Here is a 19,854-nt window from a genome sequence, read left to right as displayed (position 1 = left end):
CAAAACCTAAATAGAAAATCGAATCCAACCGAATCGAATAAAAAATTTCATGCATTTCGGTTCGGTTAAGTTATTTTGATTTGATTAACCAAATTGCACTGAAAATTTCCAAAATAAATATTTTTTAAATGTTTTTTTCATTTTTTTTCCTTTTTGGGGAGAAAAGGATCGAGGGGGGTCACGGCCCCTTACTCCACCGACCCCCGGGTGAGGGCCGCAAACTCCTCGTTGGTCGTGGGTGAGGGGCCGGATCTGGCGTCGTAAGCCCTCGATGACACCGGATTTGGTCACGCCATCGCCGGCCTCACCGAGGGGATGTGACCCCTTGCCCATGTTAAAAAGTAAAGAAAGAACATAAAGAACACATGATTTAATGGGGTTTAGCAATGTGCCTACATCCTCGGTCAAACACCTCACCCTTTCTCTTTTTCTTTTTCTTTTTCTTCTTCGTTACCTCATCAAATATGCACAAACTCATAAATATACAATCAGGCGGACTTCTTCTACAAGTCAAGTCTCTACAAAATAGGAAAAAGAATCCTCCGCAAATCAGGAGGAAAAATCAAATCTCCTATAAAAAGGAAATTACAACTCACGCCAACACTCTCCCTCAAGTTGGCACGTAGATATCTCGCATGCCCAACTTGTCTAGTGAGCTGTAGAACGTCCCGCTTGAAACAACCTTTATTAAGATATTTGCTAGTTGGTCTTCGGCTTTTATGAATGAAAACCGAATTACCTTGGACTCCAAGTTCTACTTAATAAAGTGACGATCCACCTCAATATGTTTGGTGCGATCGTGTTGGACAGGATTATGAGAGATATCGATAGCTGCTTTGTTATTACAAAACAACTTCATTTCATACATAGGAGGAAAACCGAGTTCTGTCATAAGTTTTTGAAGCCATAGGAGTTCACACGAGTCCCTTAACCATTTCTCTAAACCATGCCTCTGCACTTGAAAGAGCTACTACTTTTTATTTTTTGCTGCTCTAAGTAACCAAATTCCCTTCCACGAAGGTAAAGTATCCCGAAGTTGATCTTACGTCCGACACACTTCTAGCCCAATTTGCATTAGTAAAACCTTCGATCTTAAGATGCCCACTCTTTTAAACTGAAGTTGTGACGCCCTAGAAATTAGGCCCTTTGTACAGAGACCGAATTCAATAAAAAATATTATTATTGGATTATAGTTGATATAAAATTTCGAATCATAAAGACGAAAGTGACAATTTTTGGACGAGTCCCGATTTGTCGCTCGGTTTCGATTGGGTCTCGAAAACTTTAGTCGCCGCGTTTTAGGATTTTTTTTAATCCTCGCGCCTAAGCCTAATTCTGATCAAGCCGAGCCCGTGAGTCAACCGAAATACCCTTCTTTCGGTGCGCCAAAATTTCGTTCACTCCAAAAATGACAATTTACCTTTTCACCCTTCTTAATGCATGTGAGCCAATTTTTTTGAAATCTTGAAAGGAAAGTGGGCCCCCTACCAAGTCCCTTCAACTCCCTCTCTCTCCTCTTTTTCCACCTCCCCCACGTGACTCTCCCTCCCCTGGTCTCTCCCCCTCCTCTTCTTTCCTTCTTCTTCTTCTTCTTCTTTTTTCTTCTCTGCAACCCACCCGACCGCCACGCCCAGCTACTACCACCACCGGTAGCCACCCAATCACGCCGTCGTCCGTCGCCTCGTCACCTTGCCGGACAGCAGCTGCTGCCTCGAACCCGCAACAGCCCGCGACTCCAGCTCCTCCACCCCAGCCACCCGAAACACCTATCCGAGCCCGTCCCGGCCGCCGCGCGCACCGCACCAGCCCGCCCGCCTCTGCCCGTCACTCTTGCACCCGACGGATCCACGAGCCAACGCGGCCGAGCCGCCGTGGTCCGCCTCCAAAAATCTCTGCACCCGTCGCTGGAGCCGGCCATCGTCGAGCCGCCGGCTAATCAACCCCCGGCCGAACCTCCGGCCACCTCGGTCCTAGTCCCGGCAGCCGTCCGGCCAACCACCGAGCCCCTGCTGTGAACCCGAAACCCGCGACCCGAAACCCAACTTTGACCCGACCCGGCCCGAAACCCTAGATCCGACCCGAATTGCCAACCCGACCCGACCCAAACAGTAACCACGGACCCAATTCAAATAGTATCGCCATTTTCGTCGCATCGCGCCCGACTCTACATCGAACACCGGAGTTGTGAGTTGACTCCTAAAGTCCGATTAAGGTGTTAACCGCCAACGAGAATTAGAATAATTGATGTGGATCATGATTAAAATAATTAGCAAGTGCTAAATATATTTATTTAAATTATAATTACATTATTTGTCTAAAGTCGGGTCCGTTTATTATTAAGGTGACAATTAATCGAAGCATGGAATTAATTGACCGAGATGGATTAATCGACCGAGATGAATTAATTAATTAAGATAGATTTAATTATTTATATTCGAGATTTATTAATTGCTAATTAAGTTGTAATTAAATCAATTAATTAGGATCGCGATAATTATATTAATTAGTCATAGTCGAAATAATTAATTACGTTAATTAGTAATTACTTGTTTATTGGGTTATTGTTTGGTGACTGATTAGTGCTTTGATCGTTAAATCGTCCGCATTGCATTATACGTGGCTTTTGGAGGGTAAGCTTGCATGTGGTTGAAATATCTACTATGAGATGTTGTGGTTGTTTATTAGGACGTTTGAGCGAATCAATGCCCTAGTAGGATTTGGGCGTTGACTCACCGAGATTTATTTCTCACGTCGTCGCCGTTAACCCTTTTTTCGGGTCTCGAGTGATGAAGTCGTGGCATTTTAAGGCAAGGGTCATTGTAGGATTTTTGGGAGTAGATAAGGGCTTAACCTTATCCGACCGTATACATTTTTGAGGTCCTAATAAGCCGCCCCAAAGAATGGGGTTATTTATGTCTTCTATAGCTCAATAGGGTTAAGATTTCTCTGCTTTTGATTAATGAAATGGAATTGTCTTTTGTTTGATGATTGAGTTGATTTTTCTGCTCACTATCCCCGTTGTTAATTGTCCGAAAGAGTTCACGTTTCCGCGTGCATCGTAAGTACGTAGGTCGATAGCCTACCCGGGATGCTATCTTTTGTGATCCGTGGCGAATTGGTAGGGATGTCGCGAGTTTAAGAGTCGGGGCGTGATAGAAGCCCTATCCCTGGAGCTCCCTTTAAATACCGGATGATGCGCATTACACTATCCATATGATCTTCACTATGAGCCTGCATAAATTGACTTACAACACTCACTGCATGGGCAATATCGGGACGTGTATACGATAAATAAACCAGTTTTCAACTAATCTTTGATATCTTTCTCTATTTATAGGCACTTGATCGGGATACTCTCCAAGTCTATGATTCTAAACAATTGGTGTGTCTGCAGGTTTGCAATCTAGTATTCCCGCTTCAACCAACAAATCCAAAATATACTTTCTTTGAGATTGAAAAATACCTCTGTTAGATCTTGCTACTTCTATCCCCAAGAAGTACTTGAGTCCACCAAGATTTTTCATCTCAAACTCCATTGAGAGCTTCTGCTGTAATTTCGTGATTTTCTCCTCATCATCTCTTGTGATAATTATATCATCTACATAAATAATCAACACGGTTATCTTACCTCGACTTTGCCTCAAGAACAGGGTATGATCAGAATCGCTTTGAACATACACATATCTTTTCATAGCTACACCGAACCGTTTAAACCAAGCTCGAGGAGACCACTTCAATCCATAGAGTGATCACTCCAACTTACAAACCAGTGCTGGTTGTGAGGAAGAACTATAACCTGGCGGAATGTCCATATAGATATCCTCTTCAAGGTCACCATGGAGAAATGCATTCTTGACATCAAGCTGGTATAATGGACAATCTAAATTAGCTGCAAGAGATAATAACACTAGTACAGTATTTAGTTTCGCAACAGGTGAAAAAGTTTCTTGAAAACCTACTCCATATGTTTGTGTATATCCTTTTACTACCAACCTTGCTTTAAAGGACCCATCTGCTTTATACTTGACCGAAAACACCCATTTGCATCCCATTGTTTTCTTTCTTTTGGCCAACTTCACTAGCTTCCAAGTATTATTTTTTTTGCAACTCTTCCTTCTTTTCCTTCATAGCTTGACCCACTTAGGATCTTTCAAGGCATCATGTACACCTCCTGGAATATAAACCGATGATACATTTGAAACAAAAGCCCTTAATGGCTCGGACAATATTTCAACCGAAATATAGTTAGTGATCGAATAGGCGGACTTCTCTTTGCCTTTAGCATTTGGTGAGTATCGATTCGGGGGCATTCCTCGATTGTGCCTAGCATGTAATTTATAACCTACATAAGCACTAGAATCATCATGTAAATAAGTAGTAGGAGAATTTACCTTAAGAATTTCCTCAAGAGTTGGGACGGGTCTTGAAGAAGATGGGGGAAGTTGTTCTGGAAGAGCTAACCGATCTTGTAAACTCGGCCTCTCGAGAACCCGACCTTCCTTAGACGAGATTTGTTTTGAATTTTTCGGGACACCTTGCCTATAGCCTTATGCATTGAGTTTCGTACTTCGAATGGTGAAATTATCCTTAAAAACAGTACTTGCACCCCTTAGACAATTCTTATTTTTCCATCAATTTTTCAACAATCTTAAGGATGAACTTAATGGATTCTCAATTTATACCATTGTCACCGTCGCCGCCGTTGATGCCTCTACCTCTACCACTCCAATTGCTCCATCATCATTACCACATATGTCCTATGCTAAACCATTTCCTGACATATCAATGAAGTTCTTAATGGCAACGACCTCAAAAGATGGCAAGAATGAGTGTTCTCTATCCTATATGTGAATGGTGTGGCTTTCGCACTTACGGAGGCCAAGCCAACTAATAATAAGGTGTGAGAACATTGGATACACTGCCCGTACAATGAAGCAAAACAAATATGAGACTCCATGACTGCAAAGTACACTGTCGAAGATATGGACAAACAAAAGTTTGTGATTGGACATTACTATTGGTGGGAAATGTTAGATGATAAAGATATCAAAACACAAATCAATGAATATCACAATCTGATAGAGGACTTGAAGGCCGAAAACGTAAATTTGCAAGAAGAATTAGTTACGGGGTTGCTGATGAAAAACTGTCTGAATTGTGAAATGACTATAAGGTACAACTCAAGCACAAAAACAAGCAACTATCGCTTGCGGATCTGGTTGTGTATATTAAAATGGAGGACACAACCTGCAAGGAGATCAAAGTAGCCAAAGCTAAGGAGATTGCTACAAAGAGAAATATGGTGCAAGGCAAACCTCAACATTGCCAAAACAGGTACAAAAACAAAAAAACATGATTACAAACCCAAAGTTGCTCACCCCACCTTCAAAAAGAAAGGCTCTTGCTTTGTTCGTGGTAAACCAAGTCATCATGCACTACAGTGCAAAAAGCAAAAAATGGAAATGACAATCCTACTAAACCAAATGTTAACTTAGTTAAAGCATATGACCCTAATGGCATAATAGTTGTGGTTATTTCCCAAGCCAATATTGCTACCAATGTGAAAGAGTGGATGGTAAAGTCAGGTGCTGCTAGGTATATTTGTGCAAACCAAAATGCCTTTTCCTCCTACACACTCGTAGGGGAAGGAGGAGATTATTTTTCTTGGTGATTCAAGAACAACTCAAGTTCTTGGTAAAGGGAAAGTTCTTCTCAAGCTCACATCTCGCAAGACTTTGGCCCTTAACGATGTATTGCATGTCGCGAATATAAGGGCAAATTTGGTTTCGGTAGCTCTTTTGGTAAGGTTGAGGTGAATGTGTTATTCGAATCTGACAATATTGTAATGACAAAACAAAACATCTTTGTGGGAAAGGGTTATTGTAATCATGGATTTTTGGTTCTTAATGTTTCCAATGTTATCAATGAAAATGCTACTTCTTTCTCTTACTTGGTTGAATATATTGATTTATGACACGGTAGATTATAACATGCTAATATTTCTTCTATTAAGAAAATGCAATAAAAAGGTTTAATTCCTGGAATTGAAAATCAACACTCTAATAAGCATATAATAGGTGCTGAAACAAAATTAAATAAGAAGCCTTGTATTATGTAATTAGGGAATCTTAATTGTTGAGCTTAATTCATACTGATCTAGGAGATTTAAAACAAACTATGACTAGAGGAGGTAAACAATTTTACATGAGTTTCATTGATGACTATTCTAGATTTAGTAGATTCTATTTACTTAGGCATAAAGGTAAAGCTTTTGATATGTTTCTTTTGTATAAGACTGAGGTAGAAAATCAATTGAATAAAAAGATAAAAAGAGTTAGATCGGACGGAAGTGGAGAATATGTCTTGCTTAATGAATTTTGTGAAAAGGAAGGAATAATTCATGAAACTACCCTTCAATATTCTCTAGAGTGAAATGGTGGAGCTGAAAGGAAAAATATGACATTACAAGAAATGATGAAATTTATGCTTGTTAGTTCTAAAGCTCCTAATAATTTATGGGGTGGAGCAATATTGTCTACTTGTCACATTAAAAATGGAATACCTCATAAGAAAACGGGTACAACACCTTACAAATTATGGAAGTATTATTATTTTAATTTAAAATATTTGAAAGTATGGGGGTACCTTCCTAAGGTTATACTTCCTAGTTCTACAAAAAGAAAAATAGGCTCTAAGGCATTTGAGTAAATATTTGTTGGTTATGATGAACATAGTGCTGCATATAGATTTCTTATATTAAAAAGTGATGTGCTTGATAGTAATAAAATTGTTGAAAGAAATAATGCAGAATTTTTTTAGCATATTTTTCCAGTAAGAATTTATACAATTTCTCCTCCCGCACCTCTTCATAAGACGATTTTGAAAATTCAATTGATAAACTACGAAGGGATAAAAGAATAAGGAAAGGGACTTCTTTTGAAAATGATTTTGATAATGAACATTTGAGTTATCCTGGAGCAATATCTTCTAGAGAAAATAATTTTTGTGAAGAAGCCATAAAAATTGAGATTGATTCTCTTTTACAAAATCAAACTTGGGAATTGGTTGGTTTACCACCATGTGCAAAATTGATTGATTGTAAATGGATTTTTAAAAGGAAATTTAATCCCAATGGTTCTATGGATAAATATAAAGCAAGATTGGTCGGCAAAGGTTTTACTCAAAAATAAAACGTTGATTATTTTGATATCTTTGCTCCAGTAACAAGAATTTCCTCTATTCATGTTTAATTGGATTAGGTTCTATTTACAAACTTGTTATTCACCAAATGGACGTTAAAATAGCTTTTCTAAATGGTGATTTAGAAGAAGAAATTTACATGGTGCAACCTGAAGGCTATATTTTTCCTGGCTAAGAAAATAAAGTTTGTAAACTCCTTAAATCACTATATGGCTTAAAGCAAGCACCAAAACAATGGCATGAAAAATTTGATCAAGTTCTAGTCAATAATAGATTTTTCTCTTTTGGAGTTGATAAATTTGTCTACACAAAAATTGTTGATGGTGAATGTATAATTATTAGCTTATATATTGATGACATGCTTGTTTTTGGTACGTGTATTGACGCTGTGAACGAAACAAAATATTTCTTGACTTCTAAATTTGATATGAAGAATTTGGAAGAAGCTAATGTTATTTTGGGTATTAGAATCGTAAGAAATGACAATGGCCTAATGCTTACTCAACAACATCATGTGGAGAGGCTACTTAAAAAATACAAGCACTTTGATGTCATACCTATGAGTACTCCTTACGATTCTAATACCCAATTAGTGAAAAATAAAGAAAACAATGTGGCTCAGTCTAAGTATGCTTAGATTATTGGGGGTTTGATGCATTTGATGAACTAAACTCGACTTGATATAGCTTATGTTGTATGTAGACTGAGCATATATATACAAAATCCCAATTGTAATCATTGGATAGCATGGAGCAGAGTAATGAAATATTTGAGAGGAACCATAAACTATGGTATCCTAAATAGTGGATTTCTTGTTGTATTAGAAGGATATAGTGATGCTAACTAGATTTCAGATATTCATATGAGACAAAATCCACTAGTGGATATGTCTTCACCATTGTGAAGGTGTTGTGACTTGGAAGTCGGCCAAACAAACAATAGTTGCTAAATCTACCATGAAGGTAGAGTTTGTAGCTCTAGAATTGGCTATCAATGAAATTAAGTGGTTAAGAAACTTCTTAGCATATATTCCTTTGAGAATAAAATCAACACCTTTAGTGTCCATACATTGCGATTGCCAAGCGGTAATAACCATTGTAAAGAATAAAACTTTCAATGGTAAAAATAGACACATCCGATTGAGGCATGATGTGGTAAAGGAGCTGCTAAAAGATGAAATTATGTTCATCGATTATGTAAAGTTAAAAGTGAACTTGGCCGATCCTCCGACTAAACTTGTGGAAAGAAAATTAATTTATGATACATCGAGGGGAATGAGACTTAAGTCGGTTGAAGAATATCTACAGTGATGGTATCACAATTTATGTGATTGGCAATCCTATGAATAGGATTCATATGGGTAACAACAAGTCACATGTTAATCTACTGATACACTATTGAATTGAATGTCCTTCCTAAGATGAGAATAGTGCAAGACTGCAAAGAAAAAGAAGCTAAGCTAAGCTCTTAAAGAATTTCATAGTCATTATTGGTGGTATATTAAGTTACAGAATACACTTGATGGAATCACTTATATAAGTGTGGAGTGAGGCCGCTCCAATGAGAATTTTTGACGAAAATCTCTAAAGCACATATGAATAAACCAAGCAAACATATGCGCAAAACAACATTGAACAACAAATCTTGTGGGAGTGTAACGTGTTTGGTGAAAATCATAGTTCACAAAAAGAAACTCTTGGTTCATAGAAGTTTCAAACTTTACTAATGATTTCATGAATTATATTTCGTTTTTTCTAGGGCTAGTTCATAGCCTAACAAGCAATGTTCCGATGCATTACACTCTAATAACCCATCATTATTCTACTAATATTTTTCAATTTTTTTTAAATATACGGGGGATTATTGGATATTTCTATAATTTTAAAATATTTTTAAAATGGTTTTAACAGAAATTATGATCTCTATGAAAGTCGTCATTATTATGACGGCTATATAACATCTTTCCAACTGTCATATAACGATCATCAATTAATTTCCAATTGATTCTTAACGGCTCTTTTGTTTGAATATAAAATTCTAAACCTCAAATCAAAAAGAGCGCCTCAAAATTACAAAAGAGAATTTTCTCTTCTTCATTGGGTTATGCACACATAACGTTGTTCATGCTCATTCTAATATTCAATGCAAAGTATAGAAGAATATCTTATGTATCCTAAGAAGAAAGCTGCTAAAGCTTTAGGCACCGAGTTTGGTACTCTAAGGAGCAGAATTATCTTTAAGACGGTGCTTGCACGCTTGAGACAATTCTTATTTTTTCATCAATTTTACAACAAATCGTGCCTACACGGTCCTCAAAAAGTTTTTACCAATTCAATCATAAATCTTTTGCAATTATGTCAATTTAGAACATTTGACCGGCCGATGCTAATGTAGACTTTTTTTATCCAAATATAATTTTTAACAATTTTATTTAAATTAGATTGAAATAATAAGGTAAAATGAGAGAGAGAGAGAGAGAGAAGCAGGCCGCCACCCCACCATCGCCGAGAAGGGCCCGTGCTCGATAGTTCATAATTTATTGGACATTTTTCCCTTTTGTCAACCATTACACTTATGCACGTTGCGTGTTTGATTCATATTTTAGCTTGAGACATATGCACCACGTGGTGTCATAAATAACGACATAGGTTGCCTACTTATAGTGAAATAGAGTGTAACGGCTATAATGTAGACATAAATCAGATGCACGGTATATGTCCCATTTTCTCCTTTGCCAAGTGTAAACAATTTTATATCTGGGGTCACCATCCATTCGGATAGTGGACCACGTCCTACAGATTTGTAGGGTTAGTGATGTGTTTCAAGTGTCGGGATTTACTTATTGAAGATGGGGTTCTCGTTACATACAAAGAGGATGCATAAGTTCGTTTTCTAAATTTGTTTAAGGAAACTTAACTATGTAGACAGTGTACGATTACAATCCCCCTTTCTATGTTTGCAGATCAGGTATCAAGTGTATCCAATACATGTCAGCCTAACTATCACGAACCGTTAAATCAAGTGGGTCTCAAGTATTTGTCTTATCCAACGATATGTGTGAGGGGAAAGTTACCACAAAAGTTATATATCTATTACAATTTGTGCCAGTTCGGTACTAAATATTGTGACTCACCGTGAATGGGCTCGGTATCTCTATTTTCGAGCTTCGATTGTTTTAGAAGCGTCGTGTTGTTAATTGACGTGGTTTAACACGATCAATGCAAAGTTGCAAACACGATACGAAAATTTTGCAACCCGTTCAAAGTCAAAACGCAAAGAGTTAGTATCGGTCATTGCGCACTGCATCATATAATGTAATGACTTTCTCCATTTCAATAATTGAAACCGATAACGAACTTATCTTCATTTCCTTTAGATGTCTCAACAGATAATCTTGACCATTTTATCAAAGGTTGAGATTTGTCGAGACACAAAAAAGAGCATCATGTCGGATAGATGATCTTATTCAAAGAAAATTGAAGTACCCATTTTTCTTGGAGATATTTTTTGGTGCATCACATCGTTTAGATCACGTGGGTTTCGAGTCTTAAGCTAGTTCTTGTGAGGAAAGGTAGGACGCAAAGTGAGATCAAGGAACGAGTAGAAGTGAAGCTCACGCAGAAAAACTAGAGTAATGAGAAGACCAGTCGACGACAATGAGTAAAATTTGATTCAATATATATGTATATAAAAGCTGCTAACCCGACAGTCTGACAACACCGTCGCTTATTTCTGACCACACACGATCTCCCAATTAATAAATGCTTCATGCAAAATACGAAATGAAGATACGTGGATCTACGGTTGAGATTGTACAATCCATTGTCAGGGATATATCTCGATATATGAAAAGTACCAACTTAGATATCTATGATGGATATACTTTGCCCAATACAAGAAATAATCTAAGCAGAACCATACATGTCCCGCCGTTAATCTTTCATGCAAGGGAAACTGCAGTATAAAGAAGGGACGCTATGAATGTCGAGACCAACGTAACCTTGGTGGGCATCCTTCCCTTGTCGGTCCTTATAAACATGGCTTCGTAGATCGGCCAACAATTCACGACCCCGAAGCTGGCCAACAGGACCTGCAACACCAACCCTTCAGCGTCACCGCCACTCCTCCTCGCAACCGCCACCACCGTCGTCAGACCCTGTAGGAGGGACGCCAAGTTGACGATTGCCGCCACCGCTAGCAACCACGAACATGGGCGACACAGCCCCGAACTCGAAAACCCCTTGCTCGTACTTCTTGCTCTGCTCGTCATCAAGGACCTTGCTCGTGACATTGAACCCGTGTGCGGCAAAGCCCAGGGACTTGAGCGTGAACTCGATGGTGCCGAAGACATAGCTCGTTAGGCCACGTACCAGGCACATCCGCTGGTCGTTCCACCACCGCCGCAGGGTCCCATTGTGTCCGGCCAAGGCAAAGTCGGTTAGGTCTTGTGCGTAGGCTCCGAGGAAGAGGAAAATGTATAGGAAGAACCATGGTTCCGAGACCTGCGACAATGTTGATCGTTTCATGCTTAAATGGGACAGAACATATACTCCTGAGATCCAACTAGGGGATAGCACACCAATAGTGCCAAAAAAAAAAAAAAATCTACAGACAGGGTTAGGATACTGCACCCTTATACATACATGTACACATATACACGTGTGGATACATATTAACAGATGGGTGCTTCCATCGATGGACGGGCTCGGGCCGGACCCAACCCTTAAAACTAGCCTAATTTGCTGTCCCCGTTTGTTCATAACAAAAACTTCATGTGCAAAATTAATAGATTGAACCGGACTCGATAACTAAATAGCCTCACCTAAGCCTAGAGGTGGCTGAATGGATCTAGAACCTATATTCGGTCCATATTTCAAGATAATGGATCATAAACGGGTTCCTTAATTTTTAAAAGCGGATCATAAATGGATTAATTAGAAACTTAATAGGTTCTAGATGGATTTTAAATATGTCATAAATGGATTAGCTAATAACATTATAAAAAAATTAGTTATATATAATAATTTTTTCTAAACTAGATTTTAATAACGAAGTATTTTAACAATACCGGCTAGTTCGGGAATGGGTCGGGTCCGGTATGGGTTATTAGATTTGTATAGCATGAAGATGGATCAAAACCAGTTAAATGGGTCAATATGCGTTGGACCATATTCCACTCGACCCAACTCACCCGTTTGACACTTTTACCTAAGCCCCCTAAAAGTACCCTTCCGGCACATGCAACCCTGCATTATTGGACTCGACTTGAATCTGTAATATTCTTGGAAATTTTTTCTCTTGAAACCCAAGATCGAGTATTGCACCCATAATGTTAGGAAAGACATAATGTAGTAGATACCTTAGGGAAGATGGAGAGTCCATTGATAAGAGCAATCTGAGGGAGGAAGGCATAGATAGTGATGGGGATGCACCACACGGCCCAGAACGCGTAGTGCGCAAAAGAAAGGCCCATGAGGAGGCCCATGGACCGGACGCCGTACGTGACCGGGCTGAACTTGGAAAAGCCCACCTCGAGAAGCCCAATGGCCCATCTCTTGTTCTGGTTGAGGACGTCAATGAGGCAAATCGGCGCGTCCCCCAGAAACGCCGCCCTGTCAGGGTGGCAAAAGGCTGATCTCCACCCCTCGCATTGAAGCATGTAGCCTGTGTAGTAGTCCTCTACGAGTGATCCATATCTGAAGCCCACCTAAATAATCACATCCAATTTCAAAACTTGGGGATATCAAAGTAATTAACCACGAAAGATGCTCTTCAAGGAGAGACCGAAAAATAAGCTTGCTAGGACATGGATGACAGCCTTACCTTGTGGCCCCAGTTTGTGTTGTGCTCATACTTGCATCCGGCCACCTTTTTTGCCAATGCCAACGTCTCTTCCGATTGAATAGGACCCTTCAGACAGCGCTCGGGGCTCAATTCCGGGATCTCCGGCAACACGATAGCCGAAGGAGCGCCGAACAAGCACCGCCGCCGGAAAAAGCACCCGGTCCCGACATAACTCGGGCCATTCGTCATTCCGGGCGGGTTGATCTGGAACAAGCGCTTGAAGTCACCACAGTATATGTCGCCTTCATTGATCCCTTGGAAGCGTTGAGGGAACTGAACGTACCCAAGTTGGGATTGGTCCGTCGAGGGGTTGGCTAAGTAACACAGCGCTCGGCGAGGCGTACTGGGATCGTTCGAACGCATGTCACAGTCCAAGGTCAGGAGTATGGGTGCATTGGTCATGACCGCGGACACGCGGAGCTTTCATTCAGAAAAGTGCTAGAAAAATTAGCCTCTATAGTTATGCAAAGAAGGAATTCAATGGTATCTTTTAGTTTCAAGAAGAAATTTTACCCAGAAAATACACCGAAAAATATCAAACTACTAGTACAAATTAGGTGTTAGGGTCCGGTGGCAAGTTGCTAATGTGGTCTCATTCACATGCATACAAGCTTTCTATTAGTCTCTAGACTAGGCCGAAATTTCCATCAAGAGGGAACAAAATAGAAAAGAACTGAAGTTTCTATAACATATGAGACATACTGATCGATCAACAAGGTCCTATATACATGTAACATGAGTTATTTGGAGTTAAAGAGTTTATTATGATTTCATAAGGGAGTCGTAAAATTGAGAAAGTCATAGTAAAATTTGAAATAATATTAAAAACTGTCCGCGTCAACGTCGGCTAGCCTAATGGATTGAATTAGCACAAACGCAAAAAAATTTGGACTCAATTGGCTGAAAAAAATTTATGACTAAATTGATACAATTACAATATGTTTAAGACTTTTTTGATAATTTTTTTGGTCTGTAGACTTAGCCGGAATTTCCATCAAGAGGGAACAAAATAGAAACGAACTAGAGTTTCTATTACATATGAGACATACCAATCGATCAACAAGGTCTTATATATGTGCAATCTATGTGTAATTTGGAGTTAAAAAGCTGATTATGATTTCATTCGGGAGTCATGAAATTGAAGAAGTCACAGTAAAAATTGGAATGATGAGCAAATAAATAGAAGACAAGAATTACCAAGACATTGAGGGCACCAGCCTTAAATTGGTGGGGCACGTTCTTGCTCTTCTCTCTGGAGAGGTAGATGAGATTGGGCATCACATTTCCTGCGATGTCTCTGTCTCTGCTGTTGTCTAGCAAAATCTGCTCATAAATTACATCCATTATTGGTAAAAAAAAAATATAAGCCCCGTGTGGACTCAACATGCACAAAATATAAATCTATTGTATACATGCCAAGTTAGTCTTTGAACCTTTCGACAATTTATCAATATAGTCATTCCAATAAATTTTGACAAAAAATTTGCTGACGTTGACATTGGCCATGCTACGTAGCGTGACTAGCGCCGACATGAACAACTTTGCATTAAAAAATATTTTGATTTTTTTATTATTTCTTTATTCTTTTGTGCTATTATTGTCGCCGGGGAGGGAGGGCCTGCAGGCCCTCGATAGCAGTGGCATGGCAACCCTTGCCTAGTTCTAGCGGGGGTTGCGACCCTTACTAACCACTATTCAAAGGAAAAGAAAATATAAGAAAGAGAAAATACAAACGATTTTTAAAAATTGCAAAAAAAAATTATCTACACCAGAGTCGATCATACCACTAAGACAGCTAGCATTTATGCTAGTGATTTGACTGGAAGGAATACATTGAGAAATTGTTAAAAGGTTTATGACTAAATTGAGCAAATTAAAAGGTTTAAAGCTTAATTGACATCCGTACATAATGTGTAAGACTTTTTGGTAATTATCCCCATTATCGAACATATTTATTGAAAAATAATACCCAACATATGAAAAAATATATTCTATATACTATTGATAACATTGTTGACGGAACCAAAAACGACAAAGAACTATATAAGTTAATTATATTTTTCAGCAGCGGGTCCTATAGACATTCAAAACACAATTGGCTCGATCCAATATCATGAAAATTACGTTGTTAGAAAAATCTAAAGAGAGAGAGAGAGAGAGAGAGAGAGAGACACATATATAGATGGAGAGTATCATAGCTCTGGTGTTGCTCCAGGCATATAAAGATGATCTAGTGTTGTAGTTTGAATACCTCAATGACTGTAAGATGATTTTGGTGAGTGATTTGGCTAGAATGACTACATTGAGAAATCAAAAATATTATGATTAACTTGACCAAACTGAACAATTGAAAACTAAATTGGCATTCATACGGTAAGTGTAAGGCTTTTTTAGTAATTATCCCCATTGTCGAACATATGTATCGAAAAATAATACCTAAATACATGAAAAGAAAATGTTATATAGACTTCATAAATAACATGGCACACAGTATCAATCATGATAAAGGTCCGTATAAGTTAATTATAGTTTTCACAAGCGGGTCTTATAGACATTCAAAACGTGATTGGCTCTATCCAATATCATGAATATTCTTATGCTTCTCAATATACGATGTTAGAAAAACCCAAAAAGAAAAAAGAAAAATAACACATATATAGGTGGAGAGTATCATAACTTTAATGTTGCTCTTTAGGCATGTAAAGATGATCTAGGGTTGTGATTTGAATACCTCGATGACTGCGGGATGATCTCGGCGAGTGAATTCATCTGTCCACTTACCGAGAACTCGACGCTCGCGATCTCCGTTGATGTACTCTTCCCCTACTTTCCCTCTCTCTACCACGTGCTCCACCCGCACTTTCATGCTCTCGTACATCATCTACAACAATTGCGTAGCCACGATTATCTTACTGTGTAATTTTACATTACATGAAATTAGTTAACTGTAATTGCTATTGCAACGTGTGATTGTAACAAGAAAAAATGTAAACAAAACTTTCATTGGATTCACTCGATTTAGATCCTTACAAAGAACTTTCTCCATTTAGTTAAACTTTCTTTTTTGGAAATATTCGTTTGTCCTTCCTAGAGATAATTGAGGCGATGCATCCCAGTCAAAGCAGAATATCTTGTAACAATATAAGTTGGAGCTGACCTGGTCTAAGACTCAAAACAGACAAAACTGTCCATTTCATGGGCATACATATAATATTCGAATCTCGAAATAATTGTGATTCTAAGACCCCTATCTTCTTGGGAGATTACTAAGGACTGATTGCCGGCGGCCGTGGAAACTTTCGTTACGATATGAAAATCTGGTCAAGCTTTCAATCACACTAAGAAACGTGATTGAATCACGATTCATAAGTAATCAGGCAGCGGACTATATAAAGTCCCGACACTTACTCCTGTTTTTGTCCCTTAAGATTGTCCGAAAGTCTTGAAAGGCGGCATGGTAATGAGTCGTTGTCGATAGCGACACGCTAAAGGGTTGCAGGAAAATTGAACCTTCAAGTGGGCAATATGGAAATTAGGGTAAGAGCCATGGATTTGGAGAGAGGGCCATGGTAATGGTGTTAGCGATGGTCGAAGTACGATGGAGGCGGGGGACGCTGAGTTTGTGTCGCGGGGAAGGCCAAACCCTAGTTCCCCAAACAGGACGAAGATGAATCTAATGCTAATATAAATGGAGCGCAGAGAGAGAGACACCTGTCCAAGTAATTAAGCAAGAAACTAATGAAGTAATGTGCATGTGCATGATCAATCATATTGACTTATAGTTGACCCTCTACCCAATTATCAGGGTATAAGCTGATAATGAAACCCTTTTCTCTATTTTTGTACTTCATTTAAAGGAGAAATTTACCAAAAAAAATTCTAAACCTATTGCAATTTTATCAACTCAATTCTAAATATTTTTTTTGTGCTAATTCAATTCTAAACCTTTTGCATTTGTGACAATTCAATCTATCCGATCAACTTTTACCAACCGGCACCGATGTGAACGCCAATGCTGGCATGGACAATTTTCAATTTTTCCTTTACCTTTCTTCTTGCTTCAGCCGCTTGCCAGAGAGAATCTAAGGCCGGCGAGGGCCTTAGACGAAGCTTGTCCCTGCCAGCCACTTGTTAGCTAATTCTCTCTCGTTTGGGACTAAATAGGCATATAAAAAAAATTAAAATTGAATTGATATAATTTTAATAATTTTAGGACTTTGTAGCTAATTCTCCCTCAGTTTCGAGTCATCAACTGCTTCGTGTTGCGCCCTCGTTCTTGAAAGGGACGATACTATTAGTAGTGTCGTATCGGACCAGCCACGGCAACTTGTGATCATCTAATTTGCCAATGGAATTCGTCCAAGATGGTTGGCTCAATCCCCATTAGAATAAGCCAAACAAACCCTCTCTTCGAGAATGTTGATGACTCCAAGACCTCGATGTTCATCCAGAGGATACGATGCCACCTGCTGGTCTTCGCTCTATCTCACTATAGTCCTTGACCCGTCATTTTCCAACGCTATTGGATTTTTCTCGCACACCGTCAATCGGGATCTCGATTATGACATTATATTGCAAGACATCTCGAGTTGGATATTTTGACAAAATTATGTCGTAAATTAATTTTTTATTAGTTTTTCTGCACACACACACACACACACATATATATATATATATATATATAGCCCATCGGTCGCGTATAGTATATGTGACGTGGATTTGTAGACGGTCAAATTTGTGAGTTTACTCTTTATTTGCTAAGCTGAAAAAAGCACGTCTGAGTAAAGAAAAAGCACAAAATATAACCACAAGACAAATGCTAAAAGCCATGGTTACTCATTTAAAAAAAAAAAAGTGCCACGGTTGTCATAGACCATGACATGAGCTAGAATTCATATATGTAGCCCCAACATGAGGATTGTATACTATTGGTGAGGCGAAGTTAATTTGGAGTCTAGATAGTATAATACAGGCAATGTTAGAAAAGTAGCAGAAGGCCAACACCTTATCATCGGAAGATCCAAAATGCAGACTAAGTTCAATCTCATTAACTACGACAATAGAATCAAGCTCCACTTAAATTTTATATTAGCTAAACCATAAAGCCAATCAAAAATATTAATCGGTACTTAACATCGAGTTCCAATGGACGATTAGAATATTTGTGCATGCCTCCATGTGCAATTTACATGATTTTGTCAAGTCCTTACGTTAATGGAATTGGATTCAAGTGCCCCCTTATCCATTTGAGTCGCCTGGCCAAGGATGAAGCAAAAGACACCACATGCTATGGTCGTTCTGAGTCGTGTTGCTAAGTGCTTTACTCATTGAAGCATATTTGAATAAAATAATTCAATTTTGAAAGTGTCAAAAAGTGATTGTTACACACCCGGCCGAGAAAAGTGTACGTTTTGAAGTTTGCAAAACTGCCTTAACTAGCCTATGTTTATATGTTTACTGCTATCTAAGACGGTTCAAGGATATCTAGAGACGGGTCGAGTCGATGCTAAAATTTGAAAACTTCCCGTTATTGAAAAAACTTTATAGGTTTTCCAGAAGAGTTAATTCAGATGATTCCAACCTTCTGTTTTGGTAATCTGTAAACATTAGTATGGAAAGAGTTGAATTAATCTGTCAAATTTCAGCTGGCGCTTGGTCAAGTTCTCCAGGAAAAATAGCAGCCTTCCAGCCAAAAAGAAACAGAAAAACAAAACTGGAAACACCATCTGAAGCTTATATGATGCTCAAAAGTGGTGTGTTAAGGGAGAAAACAAAGATCATCGTACCTTCATCTTATCGATGTCAGTGCCACCACAAATATTGGAAGCAAAGTAAGCCTCCGGGCTGCGCTCCACCAGACTCCTCTCCCGGCAAAACGGCAGCCAGTGGCCGGCAAACCTTGCTGCCTCCATGAACGCGAACATCGTGAGCTCCGACCCACCATCGTCTGAGACATACACCGATAGCTTCTCCACCGGGTACTCATAGGCCATCACTGACAGCGCCGTGTTCACCACCCCCATCGGCGGCTCCTTGTAGGGGTCCGCTGTGCATATGAACACGTCCAACGCTGGGAAGCCCCGGGTCCCTCCCACCACCTTCTCGAGATTCTCTGGGAACTCCTCGTTGCGGGTCGGGTACAGCCGGAAGGACTGGGTGGTGCACCACATGAAGGCAAGGACTGCATCGGCGAGGAGTAAAAAGAGGGCGGAGACCGCGTTGGCTGCGGTGGTGGGGCGGAGGAGAGTTTTCACATGGTGATAGAACAGGGCCGAGATGGCACAAGCGAATATAAGGGCGAACGCGCGGTTGGGGAGGGCGCGTCGCAGGAGCTTGTGGGAGTTGAGAGGAGGGTGGTTGGCGGTGGCTGAGGCCATGCTTCCTTTTGGAGCCACCATCTTTTCTTACGAAAAGGCAATAAGTTCGGGTGTTATCTGGCTGTAGAGACGTCGGAGATGGGTCGGTCGATATATATAGTGCCTTCGTTATAGTGACAGTCGTGAAATTAATAAAGTATTGCCTTAGGCGAGGAAATATGACAATTTTCACTTGCTAGATGAACAATTAAAAACTCAAATTACGTTGACAAAACTAAATCTTAGGGGTGTACCTAACTGGATTCTGCACATTTGATTCTTATTGCAAAAAATTGTATCGTTCACGGTCTTCTTCTCAACTTGTCGGGCTTACTGTAACCCGTACAGGTAACCCGAATCCGACAAAAGAGAAGGTAGAAACGAGTGAAGGGATCGGGGGTTTTCCAAAAAAAAAAAAAACATCTAACTTTCATTCGAAAGACAATTTTAAGAA

The 19,854-nt window shown here is 39.3% G+C and overlaps 1 protein-coding gene across 1 annotated transcript; it reads right to left on the bottom strand.

The window, feature by feature from the left end:
• Positions 1-11,032: 11,032 nt before the first annotated feature.
• Positions 11,033-19,509, bottom strand: LOC115740768 (cellulose synthase-like protein G3). Its single transcript, XM_030674354.2, is given in 7 exon segments — positions 11,033-11,398; positions 11,400-11,702; positions 12,560-12,907; positions 13,024-13,464; positions 14,242-14,367; positions 15,776-15,925; positions 18,831-19,509. Coding segments are annotated over 7 exon segments (2,238 nt in total). The 5' UTR covers positions 19,443-19,509; the 3' UTR covers positions 11,033-11,140.
• Between the last annotated feature and the right edge of the window lie 345 nt (positions 19,510-19,854).

This window comes from Rhodamnia argentea, chromosome 9 (assembly GCF_020921035.1).
Source record: "Rhodamnia argentea isolate NSW1041297 chromosome 9, ASM2092103v1, whole genome shotgun sequence".
In the NCBI taxonomy this organism is placed as follows: Eukaryota; Viridiplantae; Streptophyta; class Magnoliopsida; order Myrtales; family Myrtaceae; genus Rhodamnia; species Rhodamnia argentea.
Note: the sequence above shows the minus strand (reverse complement) of the source record. Positions and strands in the feature narration are given on the sequence as shown.